This window comes from Sinocyclocheilus rhinocerous, unplaced genomic scaffold (assembly GCF_001515625.1).
Source record: "Sinocyclocheilus rhinocerous isolate Xijiao unplaced genomic scaffold, SAMN03320098_v1.1 scaffold1182, whole genome shotgun sequence".
Taxonomy (NCBI): Eukaryota; Metazoa; Chordata; class Actinopteri; order Cypriniformes; family Cyprinidae; genus Sinocyclocheilus; species Sinocyclocheilus rhinocerous.
Window position 1 is genome coordinate 1,351,734 of NW_015624203.1, and position 13,098 is coordinate 1,364,831.

At 36.1% G+C, this 13,098-nt stretch overlaps 1 protein-coding gene across 1 annotated transcript; it reads right to left on the minus strand.

The window, feature by feature from the left end:
* Window positions 1-274: 274 nt before the first annotated feature.
* Window positions 275-12,667, minus strand: LOC107739171 (dolichyl pyrophosphate Man9GlcNAc2 alpha-1,3-glucosyltransferase-like). The gene is made up of 7 exons (XM_016551195.1): window positions 12,608-12,667; window positions 11,784-11,919; window positions 5,766-5,851; window positions 2,953-3,037; window positions 2,792-2,862; window positions 1,815-1,883; window positions 275-338 (listed from the first exon to the last, which is right to left on the minus strand). The coding sequence occupies exons 2-7, from the start codon at window positions 11,859-11,861 to the stop codon at window positions 275-277; spliced, it is 453 nt and encodes a 150-aa protein (XP_016406681.1). The 5' UTR covers window positions 11,862-11,919; window positions 12,608-12,667.
* Window positions 12,668-13,098: the final 431 nt, after the last annotated feature.

The following is a 13,098-nucleotide window of genomic DNA, read 5'->3' on the forward strand; positions in this document are numbered from 1 at the left end:
ACAGAGCAGGAGTCCTTAAAGAAAGCTTGCGAGTGTCTCCTCCACACGGGACATCTTCGCGTATCTGCGCTCAGCCACACCCTCAACAATAGCGTAATCTGTATGCTGAAAAAGATGCAGCCGAGCTGAATATGCACTGTCAAACAAACGGCTCTTGAAGACAACAAAAGTTGCTGACGTTCTTCGGCAGGCGCCCTCTTATACTTCCGGGCTTCCTGCCTGTGACGTCACGGGCTACGTGGGTCAATGGGATTGGAGTTGTTTCACACGTGCTTCAGACACTGGTCCTGCTGGCGGCAGTCCCCATAGTGTCCAGTAGAGGACGCAGCACAAGTTCCCTAGAAGGGAAAGCATTATTCGTAGTCAGCCAGGATAAATTTACTTCGCGATTGAAAGTGCAATAATGGGCGACCAAGATAAAGTTCCTAGCATTCAACTGGTCCTGCCATTTCAAAATGTATGGACACCTAGTGACGTGGATGTAGAATCACACAAATGTTTGCACTTAGTAGAAATGCATTATGCATTAGTCAGCCAAGATTAATTTATTCTGCAAATGAAAGTGTCTAATAATAGCAGGGTGATCAAGATAAAGTATGCAGTATTCTACTGGCCCTGTCATTTCAAAATGGTGGCCTCCATGAGGGGACCCTCTCTGTATGAAAAAAAAACTTTTGATTTAATCAATATTATGTCAGATTTAATCTTTTCAGTCAGTTTTACTCTGACTAAAATGGCTTATAATTTTAGATAAAATTATGTTTTAGTTGATGGAAAAAAGCTAAATTTAACCAAATATTTTATATATTAAACATGTTTACACATTTAAAAAATGTGAAAACTGTTCTGTGAAAAACAGATATCCAGAAACAATAACATTATTACATAAAATGTACTTAAGTACAATAAATAATAACAAGTATTGTGATACAATGTTATTTTTTCTTAACATATTTTCATTAACAGTATGTTTTAATTAAAATGGTTTAATTATCACAATGATGCCCATTTTTTCTGGTAGGTCTTCACTATTGCTCATAAAACATTTTCTGTAACTTGCATTGATGAGATCAACATATAGGTAATGCACTTGAACTCGCATAAGTATATTAGACATGGAAGTAAACTTTTAACTAACTAGCTTAGCTGTTTCCATAGGCATTTGGCTGAAAAACAATAATTTGCACACCAACCATATCATGAATAATACTGCTATTGAGAAAGTGTTGACAAAATAAAACAATCTTTGTGTTAGCAGAACTGGTCATGACGCAGAAAAAAACAATACTAGCTGTGAATTTTGATGGTGCAACATTTCGCCATAATGAGTAGAAAGTGTGCTAATAAATGGCGTGCATTTGGAGCATAGAAAACTGTGGCAATGTGTTGTCTCTGTATGTTCTTGTGGATAGTTCCCCTAATAGTGCAACAATTACTCTATCATAGAATATAACTCAATTATCTTCCATAACAAAGAACATCATGTCTTCAGCTAAAAACATAAATATGCAGGATTAAAACAGTTTTGTGGAAGCAGGCAGTGTGATTCCAGAGAATGGTGGGTTGTGTTTCTGTTTACACAAAGGGGTCTTAGTTTAATGGTATGTGGGCTATGTCATGTAATCCAGTGATTTCCTTACACTAAACCATGCACACAACAATTAGTGTGGACAGCTGGGACTCCCCTATTGGATACTACTTTTCCTCTCACTATATAGTCATTTGTTGATTTTGTTTCTATCTTAACCGTAAGGATTAATTTATTTATAGTACTGTGATTGTAATTTAGTAATACATACTGCTTGGTATCTTACCTGAAAGTTGACGTTAGTAGAAACCAAATGGCAATCAGAGGTATTTCGTTGATGACAAGGCAAACTGGCCTGTAAAACATATATTTGACTTTTAAGACTATATTTACTACATTACAGACTATATTTACTACATTACAGATATGTATGATACCAATGCTATAATTATGTAGTTGAGAGTGCAAGGACTAGGTATCAGTATCATCTCTTCTCAGTGATCCAGTCACTACACTTCCTCTGTCAGCTCATTTTTTAACACCCAATAGAGACCCTTAATCCAGAGACATGCCTTACTGATTGACTAACAGATGCAAGATATAGCACAACAATTAAAATCTGTTGCTTGCAGCTGGTTCTTTGCGTATGTGCATATGTTGTAAATCAAAATATATTATATTAAAATATATATTGCAAGAATACACATGCAGAATATGGAAAAATACTGCACTAAACAATTACTAACATAATTGAAGGTGAAGTTTGTAATGTCTAGAGATCAACCAATATTGCCTTTTTATCACAGGCTATTTTTATGATTATGTGTTTGATAACTGATATACATTATTTAATTAGTTTTATTTCTGCATTTTGACAATTATAACTACATCGTTTATAAGATAGACCCAACGTTAAAGTTGAAAAGCATAAAAATCTGTAAAAATATCAGTTAAGAATATCAGTATATCTTAAGTAGTTTCTAGTAATTGCTAAATAATAATTATTTTCAAGCATGTTTCCTTAATCTTCCTACCACCCCTTCTTCGGAAAAATATTCCAGCTATAACTCATGCCACTGGTTGAGCCAAAAAATCCAGTGCAAAGTTATGAAACTGAACACTTAATCTTAAAAATGATACTGTTATTTAGTCTGTATCAATGTCAATGTCATACATTTTGTCTACATCAATGTCAGTGAATTGAGCAAAAGTACTGTTTAAAGCAATTGGATCAAGTAGTATGAATTATATTCTGCTGCTTACAAGGCTGCTAGAAGGATAGACTTCTCATGGACTTGAAAGGAGAAGAGGAAAAAAGCCAGGGAGGAGTTTACCTATAATACAAGCAGATCAGGAGAGTCAGTGGTCAAAAATACAAACCACTGAACTGTCAAAGACAAACACATAAACATGACACCACTTACCAAGGTGAGCTTAAACTGCCATAGATTGGGTTTGGACAACAATTTTAAAGATGAAGGCAGGATGAACAACAGAGTAAGAGCAAAACTGAAAGAAAAAAGAAATAATGATTTAATTGAATACATCCATACATTAAAGGGATAGTTTTACCCAAAAATGAAAATTGTCATTAATTACTCACCCTCGTGTCGTTCCAAACCCTTAAGAACTTCGTTCATGTTCGGAACACAAATTAAGATATTTTTGATGAAATCCGAGCGCTTTCTGACCCTCCATAGACAGCAAGGGAACTACCACGTTCAAGGCCCAGAAACGTAGTAAGGACATAGTTAAAATAGTAAAAATTATTTTTTATGAAGCTACGAGAAAACAAAAATAACGACTTTAATTACTCAATTCTTCTCTTCCGCCACCATTCACAAGAGTACCATGACGCAGAGCGACTGACACGGAAGAGAAGAATTGTTGAATAAAGTCGTAAGTTTTCTTTGCGCACAAAAAGTATTCTTATAGCTTCATAAAATTACGGTTGAACCACTGATGTCACATGGACTATTTTAACGATGTCCTTACTACGTTTCTGAGCCTTGAACGTTGTAGTTCCGTTGCTGTCTATGCAGGGTCAGAAAGCTCTTGGATTTCATTAAAAATATCCTAATTTGTGTTCCGAAGATGAATGAAGGTCTTGTGGGTTTGGAACGACATGAGGGTGAGTAATTAATGACAGAATTTTCATTTCTGGGTGAACTATCCCTTTAATAAAAGATTAACTATTCACACAAATGGAACAGAGAAATACGATCAAGAGGCCCTGTTGCCAAAGCCCGTAATCTATCCCATGGAACTAGAGGACGCGGCTGCCTGATCTTTTTATACATCCTCACAGTCAACAAGAAAGATCCCAGCATGCAGGAAATGCATGAGATTCGGGGATGTCCTGCTGAGCACTCACAGAATTACTTGAACCCCTCAGTCATCATTCTCTTGGAGGAAAATGACCCTGTTAGAGATCAATGACACTAGTGGGACAGGAATCTGGTCCATCATGACAGATGCAAATGTAGGTGAGATAAACTACTGAAAAAGCATATAAGCCACGATAGACTTCAAGCAAAATCGAAGAACTGCTGTGGCGTCATTTTAAACAAAATCAGGCCAAAGCAAAGTTTGTTTGAGTTTCAGGAGTTGAAAACAGCTTGCCAAAGTGAACTTTCCAGAAAACTTTGCTCTGGCTGGTAAACACCTTCTTAAACTACTATTGGTCCATGGCGATTACGTAATAGGTAGGTAAGCTCTCGGGCTCCGCCTTCTTTGATGTGGAAATATTCTGTTCAGTCCATCAAGGTCAGACGTGAGTAAAAACATGAACAAACTGGAGAGCTGCTTTTTAATAGAAAGTGAAGATGTAATTATAATCGAAAGCGACACTGACATTGTTTTTTTATATTTAATACTGTAAAGCTGCTTGCTTTAAAGCAATTTACTGTGTATAAAGTGTTAAATACGTGACATGACTGGACTGCCGAATTGCAGAGCTCTTGCAAACATATCGAACATCGTTATGATCAGATGCTTTCTTAATTGCCGTTTTCTCATCACTGTCATTTTTGTTATGCGTTTTTATTGAATTGAATATGTGCAGTCCATAGAGTTCTCAGCAGCATGTGTGGTGTCGCTAATGCCGGGTACACACTGCTCGACTTTTCCCACGATTTTCATTCGCCAAATGGCCGAAATTGGATGCAAATCGATGAATGACAATCATGTAGTATGTATTATCAAAGACTCGATCTGAGATCGAGTGCAAGTGCAATTCGTCACAGATGCCGGTGAAATATTTAGCATGCTAAATATCTGGACCTGTCTGCGACTCCTGCAGTATGAAATGTGTTTTGACTGGAAATTACATCGGCGACAACCTACAGCCAATGAAATACAGCCAGTGCTTCTCACTGCAAATGAGTACACAGACAATTTGTATCACAAGCTTCTTGCGGGCTACAGTTTTTAAACAGGAAGAAATAATCCAGTCTCGAACAACAGATCTTATCTCACACGTGATCTTAAGTTGTATCCTGTATTGTTCCTGTATTACTTCTCACCTGTGTTTGGTTTTGAAACATAGTTTGTAAACAAGACATTTTCACACTGAACCTAAGATAATTTTCTTGTCTTTTAAAAGTCATATCCATTTGCTTATAAAACTACATGAAAAGGTGAACTCAGAGCTGACCGATGTAGCAGTGGTCTTGTACATATACTGACACCTAGTAGTGTGGATGTAGCATCACGCCAATGTTAACACTTACTAGAAATGCATTATTTACAGGGGACCAGCTCTGTTTGAAATAAAACAGGTTTTAGTAGGCTGCTTATATAACTTCAGACTTCATCTCACATGAATATACATGATTTTAAACATATTTTTAAAATCTTGTTGGTTTCTTAATTTGGAAAACTTTTTATAAGGAAATCATGTTTGAGTTCACCCTGAAAACAGACCACTGAGAAAATTAATTACGGACCCTGCAAAAATAAGACTAAACAAAGACACAAAAAATTATTAAGTGAATAGTCAAAGAAATCATCTTGACCAAACCCTTGCACCTGCAGATTAGTGTCCACATATCAGTATCTCAAAATCTCTCCGATATCATTAACTACCCATAATCCCACTGTGCCCTCTGTTATAATGAGATGTTTTTCACAAACATGGTAAGATGGAATACACTGAGAAAGATTTTGAGGAGGAGATACATAAAGAGACAAAGGAAAAGGAGAAAGGGTGGTGGGTAAATGGATGGTGAAGGATTACCTGAGGAACAGCTGAGTCTCTCTGGACAGCAGGGTCTTGATCTTTATCAGCACATTCAAGCTGCACCATGTGTTAGCCACTTTATCCTGTCAACAAACACATGCTGTCAAAGTCACTAAACTAATGCGCTCCGGACAGAATGACACAATGAGAACAAATGATACAGTGACCGCTAGGTCAGTTTTCAAGTTCTTTATGAACAGATGTTTAAACTAGGCTATAGTATAAATTCAGGGGTGTTAACTCAATTTAAATTAATTTTATGCTTTAATAATTAATATTGGGGTAAAATAAAAGGGAGTTCATTTAAATGTATGCAGATGCCTTTAAATTACATATACATACAAAATTTAAATTTAAAATATAGAGAATATTACATAACACGTATCACACATATGACACAGGAAGGATGTATTGTATATTTATTGATTTCTCTAAAGCTTTTGACAGTGTCCAGCATAATCTTTTGTATTTCACTCTCATTAAAGGAGACATATTATGCCCCTTTTTACAATATGCAATATACGTTTCTGGTGTCCCCAGAATGTGTCTGTGAAGTTTCAGCTCAAAATACTCCACAGATCATTTATTATATAATTTTGAAAATGCCTATTTTGAGTGGAAGCAGAAACACGCTGTTTTTTGGGCCTGTCTCTTTAAATGCAGTTTTCTGAGCACACACATCCGAAGCACACGAACAGAAAGCGGCCACCAGACAGCATGTGAGTACTAAACTAAGTTCTCATTCACACACAAGTTTACGTTAAAAACACACGAGTTACAAAAACAGTCGGTTATGTCTGTGAAGGTAAACAGCTGGGAAATAAATCACATTTTTATTTTAGATCTGTGTGGCAGCAGCAATATACAGTAAATAAATCAATAAATCCACTGCTCTCTTGTCTCCTCTGAGGCTGGGACAGTGAATAGTGTTCTGTGCTCGTCTGTGCAGCCAAAGGCAGAATAGTTAGCATGTTTTGCTCAAACTCGCCATGGCATTAGAGCTGGTACACCGTTGTCGCTTGCAAAATCAAAATGACGGTGCCATGGGTGGAAACAACCCTAGCTACAGTCTAGTATAAAAACATTGACGTAGTGTCCGTGACGTCACCCGTAGGTTTCTGAAGACCGTTTTTGAAGCTCAAAGTGGGTGGAGCGGGCCATCGCCATCTTGGCAGCGCGTCACCACGCGTCACTCCCGGATAATCGAAAATGGGCAAAGAGGCAGGAGATGGTTGCTGAAACCACGCCCACCTAGCTCGACGGAAGTGACAGCAGCGGCAATCCATCTGTCACTCAAGTGGCCACGCCCTTAATTATGCAGAACTTTAAGGCTTAATATCATTTAAACGGATGAGTTATAATAAAATTCACCCCCTCACAGTTGTCATGAAGGGAAAAATTAGCTATATAGACCAAAATAATTTTTTGAACCAGGCTTTAAACATGTTTTTTTCTGCTGTAAAGTTGGGCATTTTAACATGGGGAGTCTCCCTTTATGGGAATGACTCCCTTTTGGAGCCAGCCTCTAGCAGTCAGTCGATGAATTGAAGTTTTAGTTACTTCCATGTTGGTTTCACAAGAGAGACCGGAAGGTTGCCGCTTGGTGGAAACGTGCAGATTAAGGGGCGGTAATATTATGAGATCCCTTTGCCACGTCACCAAGGGAGCTAAATCAGACGCGCTGGAAAAGTTTTTAGTGTATTGAGATCTATGTATTCTAAACTTAAATCATGTGTGAAAGGAACCGATGGTCTTACAGAGTATGTTGGCTGCACCATTGGTGTAAGACAGGGCTGCATGGTGAGTCTACTTTTGTTATTCTTTTTTTAAATGAATATATAACAATGTTGAAGAAAAATTTTAAAAAGGTATTCAAATTGAAAGTATCCCAGAAGTACAGACCTTGTTATATTCTGATGATATGGCTAATATAGCAGATACAATTGGAGGGTTACAGAAACAGAATGAACAGCTGGAAAAATTTTGTAATCTTTATGGTATGAGAGTGAATTTGAGTAAAACGATAATTATGGTTTTTAGCAGAGGGGGCTCTCTAAATAAGGATGAAAAATGGTATTTTGCTGGTGAACAGATTGAAGTGGTTAATTGTTACAAATATCTGGGTATGTGGTTTACACCAAAATTGTCATGGTGGAAAACCCGACAACGTTTAGCCAGCCAAGGCAAGAAAGCAATGCTTTCCTTGCTAAGGTTTGTTCGTAAACATAAAATTAGCTGCAATCAATCTTTGTATTTGTTTGATCGCATGGTTGCACCGATACTTTATTATGGATCTGAGATATGGGGTTTTGAACCAGTGGAGTGTATTGAAAATGTCTGTGTATACAGTACAAGTTTGAGCAATGTAGCCGTCTTGGGTGATCTGGGTAGATTTGTATTGTCAACTTATATGAAAAGATGTATCACGTATTGGATAAAACTAGTGTCTATGTCTAATCATCGTTATCCAAGAAAATGTTATAATATGCTTTTTCAATTAGATGAAGTATAGAGAAACATGGGTTACTCGTATTAGAGTTCTGCTGTATTTTTATGGTTTTTCTAGTGCCCGGGAGGCTCAAAGTGTAGGTGATATAAGAACATTTACAGCTATTCTTAACCAACGATTGAAAGAAAAAGCACACGAGGCATGGTATACATCAGTTTTGGAAAATAATAAGTTAAATATATATTCACAATACAAGTCTTTATTGATACAAGAGAGCTAATATATTCACAATATAAGTCTTCGTTGATACAATAGAGCTACATTACGTCTGTGTATAACATGCAATTGGTACGATCATTGTTCCTTTTTAGATGTTCAAGTCACCATCTTGCTATAGAAACAGGCAGATGGAGTAATACACCAATGGCAAAGAGAATCTGTAGTTATTGTAAGTTAACATCAAATATTTCTGTGAAAGAAGATGAGAAGCATTTTTGTATGATTGCTCTTTGTATGATTTGCGTAAGAAATACTTAGGTGATCTTGTTCTTGTTGGTGATGTTTGTATTGATGTGTTAAAAGGGTCATATGATGCAATTTAAATTTTTCCTTTCTCTTTGAAGTGTTACAAGCTCTTGGTGCTTAAAGAAGATCTGTAAAATTGCAAAGACTAAAGTCTCAAATCCAAAGAGATATTCTTTATAAAAGTTAAGAGTCAGCCACGCCTACCTAAAACGGCTCGTTCTAACACGCCCCGGTGTGCGTAGAGGGTTGATATATATATCATGGAATGAAGAAAAGATTATCTGCCATGTCATTATGATTTTGTGGAACTATGGGCCGAGAGGCCATGTAATAAATTTGAAACTGAAACTTAAAACATATCACACATCAATACTGAATATAAAGAAACAGCATGCACCACTCTTGATAACTAATAAACCACCTAAAATCTAATATTAAAGGTAATATTTTATTAACTTCCTGTAATAAGTAACTTTCTGTTGCTAAAAATATGAATAATATATTATGAATATATCGTGTCAAAAAGAAGGATAAGTGTTTTTTTTTTTTATATCCCAAGCTATGTTAGGCCTCAGTGTTACTTTAGCATTAATTATATACTATAATTAATGACAGTATTTATTAGTATTTTGTTATTAAAATTATATATTTTAATCGATTTTCACTTTAATTTTGTCATGTAGTTATTATTTAAAAATATTTCTACATAGCTTTATTTTTAAGTTGTATTAAATTTAGTATTTCTACTTATTTAGTTCAGTTAGTTGCCAAGGCAACATTTCTCATTTCATTTGATTTTTTTATTATTTTTTTCTAATAATCTAATATTTATATTTTATTTTATTTCAGCTTTATTCTAATTACCTACAACTTTTTAAATAGTTTTTGTTTTAGTAAACTTCTGAAATAACCACACATTTATGATCATGCTTACAAAATTAGCACTGACATATTAGGTAAGTATCTTTAAATGGTATGTGGCTTTTGAAGAGAAAGCAAGTAAGTGACATTACTCGGCGTAATCATTTCCCAACTGAAGGCGCAATAAAGATTCCTGTGGGCATTCTTGGGGGGCATTGGTACAAAGGGCAAGGGTGAAGTATTACGCTCCCATTAATTTTCCCGTCAAGTAACCATGATGTCAAAAAAAGCTATGCACTTATTTGTAAACTTATGGACACAGGGTTAAATGACTGTCCTAATGCATAACAAGGACATGAATAACGTCACCGAGGTTGCAAAGACTACGGTTTTACCACATACAGAAGACCAACTTGCACCCTTTAGGAAACCGATCCGTTCTGAGTGCTCGTTGACCTTTCTGCTGGGGTACCGACATGTGATTCCTCAAAGACTGGTGGCCTTGAACAGTTGTGCAACAACAAAATTAGTAAATGTTATGATAGTTTCAGCCCTGCATCTGAGAAATTCTCCATAGTGCTCAGTCCTCGAAAACACAGCTGCTGTCTTTCACAGTTGTGTGAAGACGAGTGGACACTACAGCTGAAGATGATACCCATCAATGATGTTTTTTTGTCTATACAGTGAAAGTCAATGAGGTGCATTGACAAACCATTGACTTTCATTGTGCGGTCCAAAAAAAAAATTATCCGTGTTCCACAGAATTTTAAACGACTAACAGGTCTCGCCATACTTGCCCAGTTGATTAATCTCAATACATTAAAACAATTGTTTTGTATTACACGTTTTCTAAAATGTTGTGTTAAAATTTGCAAATAAGGTATTATCTAATTAAATACACAATAATTTGCATACATTTCTACAACAGAAATCTAAAGATGTGTATTGTAAATGAAATCTACAGATGCAAATAAATAAACTGTAATAAAATTCACACTTAAATTTTGAATTTGGATGTTTTCTTTGCAATAGTCTGAAAGACGACATGTTATGGAAGCAAAATTAGCCTAAAATCTAAAAATTGACCAGTGCTTGAAAAACAATGGTTTTGCCTATAGTAGTGTCATGCCTAATTTAAATTTTTTTAATTTTACTTTTTTCTACAGACAAATAACACCGATTTATCTATCAGCTAAATATCACCTAGCTTTACCATCCTCTGATGTATACATGATAGCAACAGCCAAGACTCGCTTAGCGATCCCTCCGTCACAAATGCTCAAGGCTCTAGTTTAGAATTACTCACACCTTGTGTATTATGTTAGCCTCATGTCAGGCAAACGCATGATATATTCCGGGCCCTGAGCCCTGCAGAATTTTCAATTACTTCTCACAACACAGCTCCTTTGACAACAGGGTTTTTGGGTCTATTTCAAAAGCAAGCCACAGTACTTGTTCACCATGTATTTCAGTATTGACTTGACAAAAAGAGATCACAACTGGCTTTAGACAATGAACAGGACACAGCTCTGGCTTTCCAATAAACTCAACGTGAGACCCTTGTTTACTTATCAGATCTAAAGGATAAATCCTGCACTAGACCCAAGGGGTTTCATTGAGGTAATCTATGAATACAGAAAGATCTGACTGGCAAGATGTGTATTAAGTCAGTCTTCTATTTGCATTAATATCACAGATCCAAAATTGAACACAGTTTACAGTTTACTGTATGTATCTACATAGGATTCTAGCAACAGCGTATTTATGCATTCATGCATGCATACAGAGAAAAATGTAATGCATGTGGATAAGGATTTCAAGGGCATTTCCAAGCCGACCCTGCATTGGACATTTTATAACAGGCAAGCACAGAGCTGAATAAGCATCACGCTGTAATGATGGGTTTAAAACTCACTCCTTAAGCAATAAATGTGACTGATTTACATAGATTTTACCTCAGTGTTTTACATAAGTAAAGCTCAAAGCCCGATACCCAATTGTGCAAATACTGTTGTGAATGTTAGCAAATAGTAAACATGTATTCCTCAATTTTCAAGGCAAGGTAATCTCAGTTATCCAACCATTGGTTCAAAAGAATCTAAAAAGGAACCTATTTAGATGAACTTGAAGGTGTTTGCCATTGATGCTTTGTGATGCTACATATACATTATGTGAATTACCTCAAACAAACCCCGACCAACGGGAAAAAGGCGATGAAGAACTTGCAGAGGTTGTTTGGGGTCAGACAAAAAGGGCATCCAGCAGAGGGCAAAAGTCACCAGTACAGTCAACGAGATCTTTGCCAGATGAAAAAATCTGGGTACACAATGTAGCAATATACTTTGGTTATACAAATGTCTTTCAATTTATTCTGTGAACACAAAGATATTTAAAAAAAAAAATTTAAGTCATTTTGTATCATTCAGGGATGACATTGTCTGTTTTCCTAACAATTCAGTAAAGGTGCTCTAACAGTTTTTTATGATTTGCTGACCAACACAACAATCTTGAACATTTTAAAAATTGTATACATATTTGTCATAAAATACTGTTTATTTGATATTAATAAGTGGAAACAAAATACTTGAAATGTGTTACACATTCGAAAAAATATTTTCCATAATTAATGGGTCATAAATAAGGTCACTCGATGACTTGAGTAGAGACAGCATGCTCTCACAGTTTTTCAGTGTACTGTATACTGGAGCAACTAACACCTCTCAGCTGTAGAATTCTTGTATGTGTGTCTACTGAACAAGGAAATGCATTGATTGTGATAAATAAATCTGACACCATTTAACATATTTGAATAATGTCAAAAGCCTATAATTGGTCTCCCAAAATGTCACCAATTGGCAGGCCAACTTTTACTACACTAGGTTTTATACCTTCTGGAATCTCTTGAGGTCTGCTTAAATAACTCAATTAATCAATTTTAACATATTATTGCAATAATTAATTTAAAAAAAAACACAATGTTTATGCAACAACCCAAGAGACTCACCCTCTCCCAGTCAAGCCCTGTTTGATGCACTTGCCCAGGAGATAGCAGAAGAAAGGCAGTGAGTGGGCAAACTAATCCACCAATGCATCTGCCTCTAAATGCCCTTGGTACATTGTTACTAAATCAACAAATGCAAGACAGCAAAGAGCAGAGTGCTTGCACTGAAATTGGCTGCAGGACTGGTGTAGAAATGCATATACACTGCATACAAAGTCAAACTGAATAATAAAAGATAATTAAAAAAATGCCACCTTTAGAGATGAAGTGCCTAATGTTGAATATTAAGGATTTGTTATTTTCAGGCATAAATAAGGCTATGACACTTGCAGCTGGACTGAAAGCTGGACACATGCAGCTAAAGTTGTAATTAGCATTGTCAACAGATTTATTAATTGTGTGCAATCTTCCATTAACAGACGTCGATTCGATATCGATTCTCAAAAGACGCGAATCGATCTTTTCCGGGATTTATTTCAGCACACATTTAAAGG

Coding starts and splice junctions, on each gene's coding strand:
- LOC107739171 (XM_016551195.1), bottom strand. CDS start 11,861: ATGCCCTTTTTGTCTGACCCCAAACAACCTCTGCAAGTTCTTCATCGC. Junction 1,884..2,791: donor TCTATCCTTCTAGCAGCCTT/GTAAGCAGCAGA, acceptor TATGTTTTACAG/GCCAGTTTGCCTTGTCATCA. Junction 339..1,814: donor CTACTAACGTCAACTTTCAG/GTAAGATACCAA, acceptor TTTCCCTTCTAG/GGAACTTGTGCTGCGTCCTC.